At 44.8% G+C, this 19,779-nt stretch overlaps 1 protein-coding gene across 2 annotated transcripts in view; it reads left to right on the top strand.

Moving 5' to 3' along the window:
- Positions 1-19,551, top strand: part of YPEL2 (yippee like 2) — a 38,266-nt gene extending 18,715 nt beyond the window's left edge. The window contains exons 3-6 of one of the 2 annotated variants that reach the window (XM_034068734.1): positions 12,041-12,084; positions 12,846-12,954; positions 14,300-14,416; positions 18,636-19,551. In XM_034068734.1, coding sequence (XP_033924625.1) covers positions 12,041-12,084; positions 12,846-12,954; positions 14,300-14,389 — 243 coding nt within the window. In that variant the 3' untranslated portion in view covers positions 14,390-14,416; positions 18,636-19,551. Of the gene's footprint in view, positions 1-12,040; positions 12,085-12,845; positions 12,955-14,299 lie in introns of both variants that reach the window. The other variant, XM_034068733.1, reaches the window with a different exon arrangement.
- The last annotated feature ends 228 nt before the right edge of the window (positions 19,552-19,779 follow it).

Raw genomic sequence — 19,779 nt, 5'->3', positions numbered from 1 at the left:
CTTCTGCTTCCCATCATTGGCCATTATTTTCTTTCTTTTGCTAATGAAATAAATCTATAGTACCTACTATTTCTCCCTATAAAAGGTTTTGGTATGCAGTAACCGAGGTCACTTTGATTGATCACTTTTTTCATAGGCTAACCAGACTCAACTTTGGCATGGTGCAATGTTATTTTTTCCAGTTCTGTAGAAGAGAACCACAAAAATTATACATCCTCTACATTTTGACATCTTTTGAGGGATGGAAATGGGGCTGGTCTCATTGTTCCAGCCTCAGGCTCAGCATGCAGTGTACAGATGTCATGATTGTATTAGTCTTACTGGCTCAGCACTGCACAGTAAGCTTTCTGTTCCATTTATTTGCTGTTAGCTCTTTTTGCATTATCAATTTGATGTACATTATGAAAGCTGTCCAGCAGCTTTGGGATCCTGCTTTTCAGCTCTTGTTCCCTAACAAATTTTCACTTTTGGGTGTTATTCAGAGCTTGCTCTTAATTCCAAGTATTGCTAGGGTTCAAGCTGTAAGTGCTAAACAGCAAAGTTCCATGAGGAGTCATTAGAGTTGTTTTAGCTTCCCCTTCAACTGCTGTGAGCTTTAGGTAAGGTAGCACGTAGTTCCTGGCTTCCATGAAGTTTAGAATGAAATGGAGGTTGAGACAATTTCAGTTCTCAGTAGAACAATGACTCATTGAAGTTGCTAAATGGTAGCCTTTTCCTTCAGTGTTGTGACCAGGACTTTGAGCACTGATTAGGTAGAGATGAACTCTTGGAATCAAATTCATCCCCAGGACCTCTACTGAGTAGAGTGGTGCTTGCTGGCCTTGCTGTCGCTGGCCTGTATTGCAGCAGGGAGGAGGGGAGTGGATCTCAAAGGCTGTCATTTGAGTACCTCTCATCAACTCTGAGCAGCCTCTATTTGAGAGGGAATAAACAAGCAACAATGCCCTTTTACAGGAAAAAGCCAGGATATGAAATCTGAGCTGTGTAACAAGTATTTGTAGTACCTATTCCATAGCACAGCTACCTAAATTAGATCTTTCTGTCCTGTGTAATTGCTTCCTCTGGGCCTTACCCTACAAGTCACTGTGGTGCCTCAGTGCCTACTGCCTGTAATGGGGTCTGAAGACAGTCGGGATCAGGCCTTTTATTTAGTCAGGATGTGGCTGTTTTTAACAGAACAATCCCAAGGTAATTTGCACTTCCTGGTGTAACTGTGTTTATACAGCAATTAATTGCTATGTGATTTTAAAGCACTTAATTCAGTCCAGGGTTAAAAAAACAAAGCAAAAATGAGAAAGGTAATAATTCAAACCAGTTTAGAAATCCCTGTCAAGGACAAGGGAGAGGCTAAAAATGGATTTTTCTAATCCATCACTCTCCTTATGGAAGTAACTCTCCTTTCATCTGCTGCTTCCTCTGCCTTAGAATTGATGACCTGGGCATAAATAAAATATTGTTCCTATTTATTATCCGGGGAAGTGCCAGGGATGAAGGACAGTGAATCATCAGGGGGGTTGCTGCAACTGCTGCAAATCCTGAACCACTGGAGCATGGAGTTGATTAGGTCTGAGCCTTCCTGGGTTTGCTGTGTCAGATGTTGGCCCTTGCAGTTGGAAGGGGAGGAAATGCCAATAGGTCTAGGGGCTTGCTGATAGGGTGAGTTGCCCTGTGCACTTCCCATACAGGCGTGTGCCTTTAACCTGATTTACAGCTTTAAGAACAAGGCCAGGAAAAACGCAGACAGGAGTCTCAAGCTCTGAGACCTCTGGTTTAATGTGTAATTCAGTCACAAGCACAGGGACCACTCTGGGGGGACTTTCACCTCCTGCCTCTTGGGAAGAAGACCCTGGCTTCTCAGGAGGAGTTCCTTGTGATAATTTCTATTGCAGTCTCATTTTATAGTATCAGCAAATGCTGTCAGAGGGCAGCATATCTGGTTTAGGACAGCTGTTAACATCTGCCTGCAAGAAGCAGATCTCCCTGAGACACTGGCACCTCCTGGGGTTGGGGCCTCAGCATTGTCTGGTGGAGGTGTTTGGCCTGACAGTTTTTCTCATCCAGCAGAACTGAAACAGGCAAGGAGTGAAGCTTGAGTGCACAAGGAAACTCCACTAAGAGGCTCCTCTCTTAAAATACACAGCGTTTTTGCATAGAAATCACAGCTGTTAGAATAAGTAGCTATAACAAAGGTAGAAACTGAGGCTGTCTTAACCTGGAAGTTAAAGATGTCCAGTGATCTCTCCTTTCAGCAATGATTGTTATGTAAGGAATGAGTTACAATCAGATTTAGCTTAGCTGCTTGTAAAGTGTCTCAAATATGAACACCTCGATTCCAGCCCAGTTCTGAGAGGGGAGGCTAGTGAGAAATGAAGGTATGGGTACATAGAATCATAGAATAGTTAGGGTTGGAAAGGACCTTAAGATCATCCAGTTCCAACCCCCCTGCCATGGGCAGAGACACCTCACACTAAACCATATCACCCAAGGCTTCATCCAACCTGGCCTTGAACACTGCCAGGGATGGAGCATTCACAACCTCCCTGGGCAACCCATTCCAGTGCCTCAGCACCCTCACAGTAAAGAATTTCTTCCTTATATCCAATCTAAACCTCTGCTGTTTAAGTTTCAACCTATTACCCCTTGTCCTGTCACTACAGTCCCAAATGAAGAGTCCCTCACCAGCATCCTTATGTGTGTACATGTGTCAGATCTATAGGAGGATGGGCCTGCCCTGCACTCTGATGTGGCCAGGAGACCTCAGTGGCTGGGGACCTGTCCTCTGGCACACACATTTTTGTTTGATTTCCATAGAGGACACATCCACAGTGATAAAACAAATGTCAGTACCACAATGCTTGTTTCGTAGTAGAGACAGGCATTCAGAATTAAACAACAAAGGATAACTTTTTGATGAACCTTCTCAGCAGTAAGGTGGGCATATGATGGACTCATCTCACTGCAGTGGTTCTTATCCAGGGCTGCTGCCCTGGAGAGATCTGCTTTTGCTGAAAAGCAAGTCTGCTCTCACTGTCACCATTGGTGCTATTGTGAGCTTAGTATTAATGGAAAACAGTGTTTCACTGATAGTCACTGTTATGCTGCAAATTAAATAACTTGTTGCGTTAGCAGTTTCCATCTTCCACCCCAGTTTTGGTTTGTGTTTATCTCTAAAACCCATGTAACAGCAACAGTTAATATGGAAAGAAAGGGCTTTACCCTTCCTGCTTCCACTCCTGTTTAAAATGACTGTTGGATGCTTTAAGCTGGCATCAACCTACAGGAAGATAGCAATGCTCAAAAATGGGGGAAAAAATCCATAGCTGCTCCTGTGGCAATGGTAGTGTACATCCCACAGGAATATGACAACTTGATCAACGAACTTGATGCTAAATTCCCTTTGGTAGATCCTCTGGTAGATCCTGAATTCTTGATCTGAAGTGGGGGCTTGAGGCAGCCATCCACACTCACAGAAGCTGTGCTGCCCGTCTTCACCTGCTCTGCCCAGTGCTGTGTTACTTCAGGAATGGATTTTCCTTTGGCAGAAGGAAGCTGAATAGCTGAGGAAGGGAACAGTTGCTCCCTGATGCAGACCCCATGCTCCCTGCTCTCCTGGGCTCCATGGCTCTTAGTCGCACACATCTATCCTTCTGCTTCTTGAGCTGCAGAGAAGAGAGGGATCTCTTTCCTGAAGCTGCTCTGGTTTTATGTGACCCCTAAATAAGTCAGTGATAGCTTTTAGAAGTAAATACTACATTCGCTTTGTTTTCCCCAGTATTTCCACCCTTTTTAATCCTAAAGTCAAGTTTTGAAGCACAACAGCAGCAGCTAGAGGCCATCAAAATCACAAGGGAAACCCCCAAATATTGGGAAGTTTTATAGAAGTAATAAATTTGCTGTATTTCTTATTTGCCTTCAGTTGTTTGTGCCTTTAGTATTCACATTTTGCAACTTCACTTTGAAGGCTGGGAGCTGGAAACACAAAAGTAAGAGCAGAATCCAGGAGCCCAGGGTTTTAATAAGGAGGCTGAATAGCACAGGGCTCATGATAACATGATGAGACTTAACAGCGTTGTGTTTGAACTGAGCCAAGGTCTGGAGGGCAGCCTGCCAGGCATGTTGGAGGGAGAGGACAGAGCACTTTGCAGCTACTTTCTGAATTCTGACATGCTTTTGTAGAGCTTTGCTCAGGCTTTAGCTTAGCGGCATGCGAAGGTGTGTTAGAAATCTGTGCACCTGGGGAAAGGGAAAAGCCTCAATTTTGGCCAGTCTGTGTTTCCAAAGTACTGCTCTTCATTAATTGCAAGGCCTCAGAAGAGATCTCTGATCTGCAGTTGGGATATAAAATTCCTCTTTGAACAAAATCTCTTGCTCTCTCCTCTGGTGATAATGGACAGTCATATTGCCACATGAGTTAATAACTGGGAATTTGCTCCTGGATCCTGACCCATTTAAATCAGATTGTAGAGCCTATCTGCCTGGGAGCAACACAGCCTCATCAGAGCATCAGTGTCACCTTCGTGTTGTGCTGACGTGTGTTGGAGAACCGCTTCAGTGAACAGCACAGAGCAGTGTTCCATGGATTGCTTCTGATGGGATTGGGCTTCTCTGCAGTTCTGCTTGTTTTCTGTCTTCCTGAGCAGCATCGATATGACAGAGATAGTGCTGCAGAGTGTGCATTGAATGGCCTTAGTGGTTCATGACACCTTTTCTTTGGCATTTTTTTAAGGTTTGTCAGCTGTGCTGATTTTAATTAATTTCAGCCCTAGAAACATGTAAAGATGAGAGAATCTCACTTAAAGTCCTTATTAAAAGAATGAATAAAAATCAGTTATTACTTAAATTTGCCCGACTTTTGAGCAAAGCTGAGTATCTTAAGGAAAAGGAGTGGGAAGGCTGGCACAAGGTACCAGAACACTTGGATTTCAGAGCACAGCAGAGCCCGTGACGTGAAAGCTGCATGAGTGCTGAAGGGCTCTTGTAGGTTTGAGTTGGGCTGAAGATAGCTTCAGCTGGTGGTGACAGCTAAATTCAGCCTCTTTGGAAAGTCTTGAGTCTCTTCTGGTTGTGGCACAGGGGACAGAAGCATTGGACCCAGCTCACACAGCATTGCTCCAGTTGAAACAGTTCCAAGGGGTACAGTTTCTCCTCTTGCACACAAAGCAAGAAGTGATTCTTTCCCCATAAGAGTGGGATGTAGCAGAAGTGTAAGGTGCTTCAGTCACTGACAGTTTGCACCATTACATTGACCTTGTCCCTGACAACAGCACCATCCAGCTTTCTCCAAGCAGCAGAGAATTGATTTCATGGGAGGCAGAGGTGATGCCAGCGCCGTTGCCTGCTGGTATTTTTGTGGGTGTGTATTCAGACCTTTTGCACTGTCTGTCTGCAGTCATTCCCCACCTATCCTGTGCTCTGAAAGTGCTGAGTTGCTTCCTGTTAGGACAAAAGGCTCCTATCAGCCACGTCTGACTTCTGTTTGCTTTGAGTGTAGAGGGATTGAAGGGGTTGAATGAGCACCTGCTGCTGCCAGGATGCAGGATGAAAAACTCTAACAACATCTCCATGAGAATAAGCAAAATGGAAGTAACATCTTTCATCTCTCCAGCCTGTGCATCTTCTTGCAGACTACATAACCTAAGACACAAACATGATGTAAAACTGCTTGGATCTAGCTGTTCATACAGCGAAACATGACAGACTTGTACTTATTCACTCTGTATTTGCACAGCAGCAGAAACTGCTGGGAAATAAGGCCATGCTGAATTAATTGAATTACTTCAGAGATGAGTTTGGTCCACTAATTCCATATTGACTTTGGGCTTTAAATAGCATTAAGGACCCATGTTAAAACTCAATTAAAACTCAGGAATGCAGCTGGAACAGAGTAAATTCATATGTGTGCACAAGGTGGAATAATGTAACTGGTTCCCTTGACATGGGTCTGTATCCTGCATAAACAGAGCAAAATTGAATCTCAGTTTAATCTGATCACTGACTGGCCGTCTGTGAGGAAGAACAAGCTGGAATTAGTGAACCCTGAGGAGGTCTTTCTAGTACTTGAGGATACAGGGAGCAAGCAATTGAACTCGTGCTCCGTTGGGGAAAACACGAATGTGATGCAAGCAGATGGCTCAAGGGGCTCATGCTGTCTAGGGCAGATCCCGAATCTACAGCAGGTATTTCTGTAGTTCTGTTTTCCCAACTTCATTCCCACTGCTCAATGACTCACAAGTAATCTCTGTAGAGTCATCAGACACATGGTGCTGTTACCAGGCATAGTGGTTCCTCTAAACTCATTGTAGGCCTTATCTTTTAATGTAATAATTATAGCCATAATTAACAGGCCTTGAAAGGTGCCATTAAGGCACCTGATAGGTGGATAGCAGCTGAAGGGAATTGGGATTAAGTGTTAGAGGGAACGGGATGAGTGTGAGGAGAGCCTGTGTTTTGTAGTGTATCTTTATGTGCAAACTCATGTGCACTGGAGTTGACATCATGCTTTGATCATACTTCAAAGGTCTCCTCTCCCAGTTCAAATGGTATCTTATGAGGACATCTCATCTTTAGATGTTTAAGGGTTAAATCAGTGGCAAGAATAATCAGTGTTGTGCCAATGACTGTAGTAACAAAAGTTGTACGTGTAAGTGGGAAATAAGGGATAACAGAGCTATTTCCAAACAGATCGAGCTCTCTGACACAGATTTCGGTGCCTCTTCAACCTGGGGGGTTTTAATACTGTTTCTCTTACTCACTGAATTGCTTTGTGCCAGTGGGGACATGGCAGGCCCAGAAAACATGCCCTTTTTCCGAGGAGTCCAGTGGCTGTGGTCACTTGGCTCCTCCTCATGCTACCGCTTCGCATTGCCTGGGATGTGCCCATTGCTGTTGATCTCCAGTGGTAGCTTTGGGTCCTCTGTTCCTGTTTGTGTCCTTGCAGTGAGTATTAGTTGTAGCTTTCAAGAGTGTAGTATGAAGTGGCACACTCTCTTCCTTTGTCCTCTTGAAGCTCTTTGGGACCAGTTGCCTTTTCATTTTTGTTATGTTGGTTTGTTAAAAGGCTGCCAGCTGGACCTAGGTAAGTGGGGGCTTTCTCTGCTGCACTCTGCAGAGAGTAAGTATCAGTATGTGGCCATTTAGTCCTGGCAACTGCTTCCTATCTTTCCAGATGATTCCAGCCAGCTCTTTTTGTGTTTAGCCTATTGTCGAGTGCCGTCACAAAGACTTGGGGTATTAATCCTGTCATCCGTTCAGCGTTCGGAACCGCTGAGTGGGCTGCACAGTGAATGAGAAGCTGTAGGTGCTAGGAAAAGGGGGTATGGTGTGTAGGTGTGTTTGGAGCATATTCAGAATCTGTGCCTTTCCCTGCACTGTTTGAATGTGACATTTTCCTTCTGTGTCTTCAGCAGTCCCCAGTAAGGGGAATGTGGAAGTGCAAAGGTCTGATGGTGGTGGGAAGGCAGGCGGGATGTGAAGCAGGCTGGAGTGATGGAGGAGGGGCATAGCCCCTTCCCTGCACGCATGTGTGGTTGCCTGCATGTTGTTGCTTCGCTGAAGAAGGCTCTGAAGGAGTCACATGTCTTGCTCAGAGCAAACAGAGTGATAGATTCAGTATTTAGGATTGAGGCCAGAATATAACATAATGACCAAACCAACACGACAGCTCCCAAGGTCAAGGTTGTTGAATATATAAGGATTCAGCTTTGAGTCTTGCAGGCTGAGTCCATCTCTAGTGAGCAGAATGTGACCGTCACAAAGATGCTGACACTTCTCAGATGCTGGCTGCATGTTGCACTTCCTTCTGCAGCAGATCTGGTTTAACAGCGTCTGTGAAACGCAAACCCCCTATCCTGCAGACTGGCTCTCACTAGAGCTGCAGCTCTGCACTGTGCATCTTTGCCAGCAAATTTAGCTTGAGAACTTGGTACTCTGAATGACTTGTGTCTGCCCCCATACTGTGATTATTAAGTAGTCTGTGTGATTGCCCTTTAAACTGGATCCATGATATGGTACAAGAAGGAAAAGCTATTTCCCTCAAACCCACCCACCCCCTGCCAAAGTATTTGTTTTTAAAAATAAGGATTTCTCGGATTAATTTGGAATCAGCACAGCTGAGGAGGCCACAATGAGTGTAAATTGGGTGATAGGAACTTCTGAAACCAGAGCAGCTGCCAAAGGCATCTTAACATGAAGCTTCTGCTGTAACGAGAAGACAGCTTGGCAGGCAAGGATCTGCAGCCAAATAGCTGACTCCAGGCTTGTGGTTTCCCACCTGGGTGCTCAAATCAGCACTCCTTAGGCCCTGCAGCTTTTAGATACCTCCATGCTGAGCAGAGTAGTCAGGAGGAATAAGCCGTTGTACATTGCACATCTCAAAAGCCTGTATTGTATTTTAGAGAGCTGGGAGGATGGGGAGGGAGAGTTTTGTTGCTGGCATATACAGATGTGTTTCCAGCCAGACACTGAGCATTAGCAGTGCAGAGAAAACTATGTGCTTGGGCTTTCAGTGGGAAACAACAACAACAAAATCCTTTCCATTTCTTTCATCTGGAAAGTGATGCCAGGAGCTGCTGTTCTAGAGAATAAGAGGTCTGGATTTATAAACATGCCTGTGAGATACACCTTTGAATGTGGGTTAAGAAAATCTACATTCGGAAAATGCATAGCATAGAAAGTAGGTCTTACTGCTGTCACTGTTCAGTGAAAACCCAGTGTGTTGTGGAAATCTCTGCTTGATTCTTAATAAAACACCAACAAAACCAATGAAAAGGAGATCTGTTTGTGTACAAATGCACCTGTTTCTTCTGATTTCATAGTGCCCATTGCAGCATGTGCCAAACTTTGTGGAGTGCCAGAAGGAAAGGAGCATCTCCAGAAAACGCTGAGGTTACAACACCCAGATAAAACCTGCCTGTGCTACCTTCAGAAAGGCACAGTTCAGCCTTGTGCAGAGCAGCTGCACTGGAGAGCTTGAGGTGGTTGCCAAACTTCTCTCACTTTTCTTGTATGATTTGCCAAATCCTTAGCTAGCTGGAGGGTGAATATTCAGGCAGGCAGCAGCACTGAGAGCTGAGCAGTGAGAAGTTCTGCTTGGGCAGGAGAGAATGAATGTGATTTTTTTGCAGTGACCACCCTTAGATATCTGAAAACACTGGCTTGAGCTGGAAGGAAGGGCACCTCTGAAAGGATGCTGCTGTCCCTGGGGTGGGGAGCTGGAATAGTGTCCAGTGAGCCACAAACACAAAGCTGATGGGTTTGGTTTTGTTGTTTATTAAAGACAGGCCTTTGTACAGCAGTAATGGAAAATCCTATTTCTGTACCAATAAAAGCTTTGCTCCCGTGGTTGTTGTTATTGGCAAACTTAGTCACTTTGGTGTTTATGGAAAAGTATTTACTGTGAAGGACTGGATGGGTAACAAGCTTCATCTGCTTTCATTTTGCTTTGATGGCATACATGTTGCTGTGGGAACTTCTTCTTCATCGCTGTCCCCCATCAGCAGTCCATCCTACCAGGCTTGTATCTCTTCTGCAGCACGGATAGCTGATGCTCCTGCTGTTTGCTGTAATAAGGTAGAGCATTGCTTGGGTCTGGCTTGGACTCCTTTTCTGTCCTGGGGAGGCATTGGCTTTGTGTCAGTTCCTACTTTACCACACAGGATGCTGAAACAATGCAGTGTGTGTTTTGTAACAGGCTAGACCTAGTTGGCATGTGGGGTATCAGCCAGCTGACAATAACAATAATAAAGAACTTGAGTGCTGCAGAAGGATTAAAAGAAGCTTCTCTAATAAATGCAATTATACAAACATACTTGAGTCATGTGTCTTGTTTAATTCCTTCCCAAGAAAATAGGCATTCCTCAGGGCACTGCTTTTGTCTGAGTAAAAGAGATAGCCAAGTGCCTCAGGCATCCTCTCTGAATCCACAGTGCCTGTTCTGTGCCCTGGGTGGCAACTAATTGCTGAGCTTCAGATTCCTCTGAAGAATAGTTGTTCCTCCAGGAGTGAGGCAAGATTTTTGCCAGGCAGTGACTTTATAGCTGGCAGAACCCTTGCTGCCATTCAGACCTCACAGGCAGCTTTCATTGCTGGCTGTGGCTCCCTGCCTGCACGCCCCTTGGTATTGCGTTTGCCAGAGGTGCCTTTGCTATGTGCTAGGGAGCTTTTTGCATGTGTTCTTGCAATTTGGGATCTTCCAGTGGGCCTTTGCCACTTCTGGAGAGTACCTTGACACCAAGAAGGGCACCAGGGTAAATGCTATGACAGGCTGTACTTGCCCCGCTGTCAGAGCAGTTTTAAGTCACACCTTTCGTGTATTCTGTTCTCTCCTGCTGGTGAGCAAATTTTCCATCTCTGCCTTTCACATGAGCATTGCTCATGATGGAGAGAACATCTTACAGGCTGTTAGCCCAGGAAATGCTTGCTGGAGCTAATGGGTTGGTACCCCAGCTTTAGGCATTAGAACCACAGCTGGAACACACAGCAGCCTTCCCAGTGTGGAGGAAGCAGCTGATGAGTGCAGATGTATGTGGGCATAAGAACTGGGGTCCAGATCACTGACAGGCTTGCTGGCTCCCAGGCATGACTTTGACTTTGCTTCTCTGTGAGGCTGTGTAGGGGTGAATCCATAGGGCTGACGGAATGAGATGGCTTGGGAGGGGCAGGGACACCACAGATACTGCTTCATGTGCTGTGGGGGGAACACATTTGTGTTGCCCCAGGTTTAGGTTGCCTTTAACTAAATAAATGACTAGTGTTAGTGGTCCAGGGAGGTAAAGGTAAAACCTTGAATGTTTATCTAGTCTTTCAAAACTCTGTCTCCCCCCTTTGAAGAGTGTTTAGCCTGAAATCATCACTCATCTGTAGAAACAGAGGTTTTAAGAAGATCATTAAATATTCTGAGGTTCCTGGTAAGGTGCAAGGTAAATGATGAAGTGGTCCAGAAAAACTGCTCCTTGACTTTCCCAGCTCCTTGCTCAGAAGCACCAAATGTTTCATTCAGTGCATGCTTGTCAGAGCACATAAACAGTGCAGGTAGCACTTGCTATGTGTGAGCCAGCTCCTGTAAGTAAGGCACCTTGACGGGGTAATGTTACAGATGTGACACAATGGAGCCTTCTGGCTCTTGGAAGTGTCCTGCCAGGCTGGTGTTCCCCTGGTCTTTGAAGTGCTGCCTTTTCATGGTGATGCTATAAGATCCTGAGGAAACGTGTGGCAAAGAGGATGTGCCATGACTTGTAATTATCTGGTGTAGTTGTGTTGCTGTGTGGTTCTCTGTTGTCCACGTTCATCTCTATGCAATTGTGTCTCACTGTATGTTTGGATCCACTCTTGAAGATCTCCCTGGCATCAGTGGGTATATGAAGGCTTGCAGACATCTCAGCAAGCTTAAGGTCTTTTGTAAAATTGCTAGAGTAGAGGTTGTATTTGTGTTCACAGCACCTTGCACAAATAGGTCACAATCAATTTGGTTCAGCATCCATCTGTGCAGTCTTCCTAACGGGAGTTCACATGCTGTCATATGCAGCAGCAGTGTTTCCAAACTGTGGCAGTGCAGCAGCAAGCCTCTGCGAGCACCTTGGTTTAAAAAAGAGATCCAAATCAGTATCTGGCAGCAAGGCTGTGCTAGGGAGGGGTGAGGCAGTAGTGTGAAATTCATAAACAGAACTGAACGGGTGATAATAGACATTGCTGGGATATAAGAGAGAAAACAGCTTAACTCTTGAAAAGTCCATTGGAAATGCTGGTAGTACCAGGTGAAGTTCCCACTGGACTGCCAGCATGCCCTGTGAAATGGGCAGGCATTAGAATTGAAGGCAGATGCTCTCTTCCTGACTGCAGGACAAGACCTCTGTTCATCAGTGCTCATCTCCTCCTGACACTTTGCTTTGTGCTTTTTCCCTCTCGAAGACTCTAACAATGTGTGTTTCTCAGGCCCTGGCTAGCAGTTGCTACAACTACCATTAATGAAGCCACTTAGGGCAGGTCCTGGTTTAGCCTTTCTTCCATCAATCAGCCAACTAAATTTTGTTTTCTTGCCTTTCAGTCCTTTCAAGGAAGCCAAGGACGAGCATACCTCTTCAATTCAGTGTGAGTAGAACTTTGTACGTGTCACCTCAACGTCTCTAAGGACAGGTTTAAGAAAACCCTTGTGAAGAAGAAAACAAAAGGATAGTCTTCCTCTAGAAAACCTCTGCTTAAGCCTTGGGAGCTTGCTGAAAAAGAGTGGAGAAAGAGGCAGGAAATAACACTGATTCATATTTCATTTCATGTTGAGGTTTCAGATAAGCAGCTAGGAAAAGGTGGTTTTGTCATCATCAGGTTGAGAAATAAGAGCTAATGCATGAGTCATTCTCCTCTCAGAGAATGTAGTTGGGCAAAATAAATGTAGAGAATAAATTGTATCTAAATCTGAACTTACTTTTTAGAGCTAGCATAAAGACCAAGTGTCATTTTCCCAATAACTGAAAATAGTTTTGATGAGATCACTGCTGGGATGCCTTTGAGAACTGCTGATTTCAGTTCCAGTTTTCGGTTTTCCATTTGGGAAAGTAAAAGTAGCATTTTCTCAATTTGAAAATGAAAATCTTTCCCAAATGCATAATTAGTGCAATTTACTAGAATGTTATTAATGTTCTTTTCAGAGCTTTATAGAACTTTCAGATGAATAAAAGATTTATTTCACCGTTTTCATTCTATTCTGAAAATGCAAAAGATCTTCATTTTGGTGCTCAGTATCCTGAACCTCCGGCTTATGTTTTCAAATACTGCATTAAAATTGCTATCAATTCAGTGCAGCATTTTGATGTGCAAAGGCACACTAATAGGGAGCATCTCTCCTTTTTCCACAGAGTTAATGTGGGTTGTGGCCCTGCAGAGGAGCGGGTGTTACTAACAGGATTACATGCGGTTGCAGATATTTACTGTGAAAACTGCAAAACCACACTGGGTTGGAAATATGTGAGTATCACTCTAATTTTTCCTGTGGACACCTTTGCTCCAGCCCTTCCTGAAGGTGTGTGTCTTGTAATATGGTCTCATGGGAAAACCATTAGCTTGGGAACCAGAAATGCAGGTTCTGGTCTGTAGCCTCATCTTTTTTCCTTCCTGTATTTCTTTTCTCTCCTATCTTGTGTTTGTTGCATTCATTCAGAGCAGGAGCTCTTTGTGTGGCTAATGTATGTTTCTTACTAAGAATATACACTGGGCCTGATTTTGGTGGGTGTCCCTTAGTGATACTTAATATAAATGTGAGGATAACATCAGTCAGTCATGTGGTTCATCTTGTCTTTTTTCCCAGACAATATCAGAATAATAGGATGATCCATATATTGTTAATCCTGTGTCCTTCCCACTGGAAATGTTGCTCATGAGTTTATTGAACACGAGCCTGTTTATTTGCTGTCTCTTGCTCTTCATAAATTCAGTTACCTTCAAATAAAGGCTTATGCTACAGTCTAATTTCTGCTTCAGGAGGCACACAGCAAAGTTGTTTGTCAAAACATTTTGACCAGTGTCTAAACACAGCATAGACAGAAATATGCTTTATTCTCTCTGGCCTCTGTACAGAGATACTCTTTAATAAATCAATTGAAAGGCTATAAAAAGTAAAGCATCAATAATTGATGCGTTAGGAATCCATGCAGAACCACAGCATGGATCTCACAAATGGAAAAGGACACTAAGTACAAAACTGAGGTTACTGTAAAACAATATATGTTGTAAACATAGCAGTAAGCCCAAGCCTCCAGTGGTGTTTTCCCAGGTGCATTACAGAACACCTGAGCAGAGCTGAACTGCTTTTGAGGATGCAGCCTCAGTAATGGGAGTTCCTCCCAGCTGGAGGTCCTACAGAACTTTTCACTTCTGCAGTTGTGCAGTGGTGAAGCATTGTGTGTTCCTGCAAGCATGCATCTGCGTAGGGTGAGTCCTTGTCACTTGGTGCCCAATTGCTCCATTTCCACATGAAGTTTCCACCTGGAGTTTTTCATCTCAGAGGGGGGTAGGTTTTATCACTGATGATTCCTAAATCATAGCTCAAGGAGCAGTTGACATTGGCCTACAGGAGGCTGCACATTTACATGGTGGTGATTGTTCCTTTTTCCAGTCTGTAAAGATGCCTAGAAGCAGGATTTAAGATTCTTCCAGCATACTTCTCCTGAAAGCCAACAGGAGGACCTGCAGTTTGAGCATTTTACTCTGTAGACAAGGCTAAGACTGTACCAGCATTCCTGGATCTGATCTGTAACTGTGCATTTACCTTCAAATATCATCTTGATCTCATTCTTTCTCCTTTTGTTTTTAGGAACACGCTTTTGAAAGCAGCCAGAAGTATAAAGAAGGCAAATACATCATTGAACTAGCTCACATGATCAAGGATAATGGCTGGGATTGAATGGGAAGAGCCCAGCCCTACCAGAGTGTAAGAGAATGCCATCCAACCGAACATTATATCCAAGAGTGAGAGAGTGACTGAACGCTTGGTTCCATGCATTTAGAGGCTCTGCAGTTTGGGAGCATCTTCACACCCTTCTCCATCTTTATTGGTGACTGGCCTCTAAATTTCTGTCTCTCTGTCTCTTTGCTTTGTATCTGTTTGTGAGTTGACCCTGGCTGCTTCTCTCTCTGTTCTGGCGTTGGCTAAGAGAATGCACCGAATGCCCAACAGCCATTCCATGTTGATGAGTGTTTGAGTACAAACTGAAGTTGGCTCTGTGGTGGCATTTTATCAGAAGGTCTCGGTGCGAGAGGAAGACCCGAGTTTTGGGCAGGAGAAGGTGATAGGGGGTGGGGAATGGGCCCAAAGGGAAGTCATCAGAAGTTGAAGCTGTACTTCTCCTTTAAGTCCTGGTTAACCAAGGCTTGAAACTATCTGCTTGTCTGAATGGACAGAAAAATACCTCACGGCTGCGTTCTCTCCAAATGGTGAAACTGCTGCTCTGTCGGTGGAGCTTCAGTCTGTGCTGGCTGAGCACAAGTCATGAGCAGTTCCCCCCGCAAGCTGATCGCAAATCTGTGTTTTGTTTGCCATTTATGAACTTGTCTTCTTGGGGGGAGGACGTGAAGGCTGGAGAGATCCCCTGCCTCCTGTTTCTCTCGCTGGTTCAGGGTAGGTAGGCCAAACATCCCAACAGAACACAGCTGTGGGGAGCGTCCTCACTGCTGGCAAAACCAAATCCTGACTCTTGACCCTTCAGAGAAGAGGAGAAAACCACTTAAGGCACAAGGGGGCTGGAGCTGCAGCTTAGAAGGTATGATGGGGGGAAAACCAGCATGTGTTAGGCAAGAAAGAGGAAATCACGTAGAGGAGGATGGGGACAAACTTAGTAACACAGGGTACTTTTTGATTTCCTGGCCTCCACTGGGCATCCCTGGGGGTCTTTTACCAATCCTTCGTTAATGCAAGTAGGAAAATGCTGTTACAGAATCTTTATCCTAAATCCAAGGCCACAGCCATCAGCTCCACTCTTGGAGCCTGGCAAAGAACTGGTGTGAGTGTGGGGCAGAAGGAGCAGAGGAGCCTGGTGGCTGTAGCAGTGTTGCACAGGTGGATATTTCAAGCCATGAGATATCCTCCCCGAAACCTTCCTCCCTTTTCCCACTCCCAGAAGCCTGTTGCAGGCACAGTAGGAATGGGAAAGAAAAGAAGAAATTTAACCCCTGGAATTGTCTATGCCTTGGAATTCAAAGGGAAGGGGTAAATGTGGCATCACAACTGCAAGGGGCGAGTCCTTCCCGTTTTAATGTTTTCATTTTACTTACTGTGGACCTTCCTGAGGTGGTCAGTGGGGAAGGGGCAGTGTGTGTGTGAGAGGGGAGCTGTGTTAGACATCAATGACAGTGTGAAGTTTGCTCTGCAACAGTCCAGCCAGTATCTGGTGCATAACTAAACACTTTAACTGAGTTAGTTTTGTCTCTCTGAGTGAATTTTCTTTTTGTTTGTGGAATTTTTTCAAGTAGGTTAATCCATTGGGAGAAATCTTTCTTAATCCAGAAGGAAAGAGTATTGTGCAGGGCTGTGTAACTCCTTATGAAACTGAAGCTTTGGAGCTGTAATCTGTTCCCACTTGCCCCCACCCCAGGAGACTCACTCGGCTGGGGGCAGCAGGATGGAGGGCTGGTGCTGAGAAAGTCATTTGCTGTTAAATGAAGGGGATGTGAGCAGAGCTGCTGCCTGGGGATCAGGGTGGAACTTGTGTTGGGTCTTTGTGCTGAAGCCCAAACCTGATGGCCCATCTAAGCAAAGACCAATTTTTCTCTTGCACAACTTTCTTTCCAGCCTTGGAGAGAGAAGTGAGATGGAAGCTGGCCACAGCGCCTGCAGGGGATGGGCTTGGCTCAGTTTGTGGCTAGCCTGTTAGGAGGTAGCTTCTGCCTTCACCCTTTCTGCTGGCAGTGTATAACAGTCACTTCAGCTTTTGTTTCTGATGGTCTCTGCTTCCATCATCCACATTGTCTTCAGTGATGAAAATCTAACAGCAGTCAGCAGTTTTGCAGTACCCTCTGTCGTGTTGACTTTGGCACTGACCTGATCCCATTTTCCTGTCCTGTGGTTGGTGATCCAGGACAATCTATTGAGATCTGACTAGTGGGAAGTAATTTGTGTTCTTTGAAGGTCTCTTCTGGTCTCCCCAGAGAAGTAGCCTTCAAATGGGTCTGGTTGGAGCTGGGAGAAGTAAGGGATAACCCCAAATCATTAAGTTGAGGTTGAGAAGAACACACAGGGGCTCAGGTTTTATGTTGGTATTTAGATTGATTGAGTATAAAAAAGAGATATAAAAGGTAGGCCTGTCCAGAGGACTGCTCTGAGAAAGAACAGTTACTACAGAGAGGTACCAGATGTAGATGTTTTTATCCGTGTAACTGGGACAAGAAAGGATGGTGATCCATCAAATCAGGCTGGTTTTAACTGTTCAGAGGGGTTACACTTTCAGTGGCAACCAGTCTAAGCTTGAATGCGGCAAGATCTTAATCTGGTTTTAATTAGTTTTGTCACATCAGCATCCACAGGTTCACATTCACTAAGAATCTGTCCTCAAGCCCTGATAGGGGCTGTGTCTGTGAACATCCCCAGTGCACCCAGGTACTTATGGATAGAGTGACTTTCATACACTGTACAGGGAGATAAGGAAAAACAGGCTTGTGAAGCTCATTGGCTTCTCTTCTATGTGTCCATTGAATATGAAGTATTTTTTAATCCGCTGCTAACTCATTTGTTACTTGCTGTATTAAGACACGTGGCAGTATTGGGAGCTGCTGACCAGACAGGATGATCAGATCTGTGTGCTGGTAGCTGCCACAGTCTGCGCGGGCTCAGCTGATGACTGGTAGAGTGATCTATTCAGAGCATAACCAAAGAACCTCAAGAACCTCGCTATCTGCATCCCTGTGGCCCTGTGGCTTGCCTGGAGCCTGTTTGCTACTATCTGGGGTGGGCAAGGTGGGACCATTGCTTCCAAGCTGGAGATGTGGCCCATTGGAAGCTGCCTCCTTGGGCAGGCAGTGCCTGAATGGAGAGCACCAAGTGCCCATGATGCTGCTTCCCATGGGTGATATCCTCAAGAACACATGAGCAGCAGTGAGATTTGCTTTTATTTTATGTGGCAGCCTCGTCTCTGGCAAGCTGCATGGACCCTTGAGTTTACATGTCCCCATCCACCCCAAAGCTCAGACTTGAGTAGGTGTTAAATTGTTTTGCTGTGGTGGATTATCTGGTGTGAAATCCTGACCCCTGGAATAAATATTCAGATAATAATATATAAAAAGCAGGAAAACCAGAACCATTATCTTGTGAAATACACTTTTGTAAATAATATTTAATTTAAAAAAATAATATATTTGGTGCTGTTTTCTCAGAGTCCCTCCCTGAGAGCACTTTTCTGTTGTTTATACATGATACTGTTTCCTTCTGTATTTGTTGGAAAACATGTTTAAAGGGAAACAAAAAATCATACTACACGTTGTCCTCTTCAGTCGATCCATTTTTCCTCTGGAGGTGGCAGGAGAGGAGAGCCATTCCTGCTTCCATCTGGCAGAATTGGTCTCCAGTGCAGGCAATGGCTGGGTGAGGGCAGGAACTGATGTGTGGGATGGGAGGTAGCTGCAGGCACTGGGGAATGCTCCAGTGTCTGGAGTTCCGGCAGCCTGAGCCCTGTGTCACCTCCCAGCTCCCAGGAAGGCTCCATCTGGGCACGGCTTTCTTGAGCAGGAGACCTGGTTTATAGGATGCAGGCCTCAGATTTTCTCTTGCACCAGTATTGGCTGGAGTGAAGTAGATACCAAGGCTTAGAAACCAGGCTTGAGTGTAAGCTGCAGCCTCTGAATCACTGTTCCAGTTGCTTGGGGGCAGCAGGGATGGAGGGTGGAGATTTTTAAGTACTCATTGTTTTTAACCTAAAAGTTCAGTCTTTGGACGTGGGTCCTGGTTTCCTCTTGGATTCTTTCCTTGTTGTTGGTTTGTTGTTTGTTTGGGGTTTGGTTTTTTGTTTTACTTTAAACCAGGCTGCTACATCCCAGACTAGAGTAAAAGTTTACCTCTGGCAAGAAAGGGGAGTTTGTTTTGTTTTCCTTTCTGTCTTTAACTTCCCTCCATCTCCCCCTTCTTTGTTTTTAATTCATTGGGTCTCTTGTTTATCCCAAAGTGGACCAACAGCACAAGCCACTGAACTGTGTTTTGCTGAGCAAGGAGCTGGTTTCAGTGCTGAGTGACTCTTGTTGCACGCTCCTCAATTCTCTGGGTTTGGTGCACATGATTTAAGAAGATACAGGAAAGAAAGCAATGACATCTGTTGTTGTGATGATCAAGCAAGAACCTTCTCTGTCTGCGGGTTTCCAACTGGTGTGTGAGAGTGCTAATCATGCATTTCACTGCACCTCCTTGTTTCGGGAGGAGCATCATGCTTCATGTGCACCAGTTCTTGGATGAAGAGATGACACCCAAAACCCGGTTGGGTAAAGAGGTTGGTGAGATCCAGAGCTCAGCTCAGTGGGAAGCAGCTCTTCTCACCGGGTGAGAGGCTCAGAAATGGAATGTTCAGAAAGAATTGTTTTAGCTGGAGGTTTTGCAGGATCCTGTTCAAAAAGAGGGGAAACAAAATCATCTCGAGTTCAGAAACAAGAAACCAACATATTTAAACGCAAGCAGAATGGCATTGTGTAAGGTACAACCACAAATAAGCTATTCTCATAGTTCCGAACTGTGTGTATCCTTTGGTTTGTTTTTCATAAGGAAATGGGAATGCTTTCCCCACTGACAAAGCTAAAGGACAATATTTCCAATACCAGCCTGTCTATGGATGTTCTTGTGTTTACAGATTGTGTATAATTTTATTTCTTTGATTTTCATTTTTTGGTTGGTTTTGGGTTTTTTTGCATATTCTTTCAGGTCATTTGCTTCAGTAATAAATGCAACCGTTTGTTTTCAAAGAGTTGGGTTTCCCCTTTTCATGTGTTTGTACCTTGTACATAGTTCTTCAGTATTAGAGGGAGGCTATTGTTTGTCATATTTACAATATGTGGTGGTGCTCATTTGAGGAAATAAACTTTTCAAGTACTAAACCTGCTGCTCCATGTTTCTGTTGGAATCCCCTGTGCTGGGTGCGGATGTGGCTGCTCACCCCCTGTGGCATCTAGCCTGAAAGTGGTCGATTTATCCTCTTTTCCAACACCTGCCAGGCCAGAGCAGTGACCTGGCACAGTCACTGCAGCACCTGGGGACTGTAGTCATGGGCAAGGGTCCCATTGAGCTGAGCAAAGAGATGATGTGGAGCCCCTGAAGTCTAGAAT

The sequence above is a fragment of the Melopsittacus undulatus genome, chromosome 13 (assembly GCF_012275295.1).
Source record: "Melopsittacus undulatus isolate bMelUnd1 chromosome 13, bMelUnd1.mat.Z, whole genome shotgun sequence".
Lineage (NCBI taxonomy): Eukaryota > Metazoa > Chordata > Aves > Psittaciformes > Psittaculidae > Melopsittacus > Melopsittacus undulatus.
The sequence above is the reverse complement of the archived record's forward strand: the minus strand, read 5'-3'. Positions and strand labels throughout refer to the sequence as shown.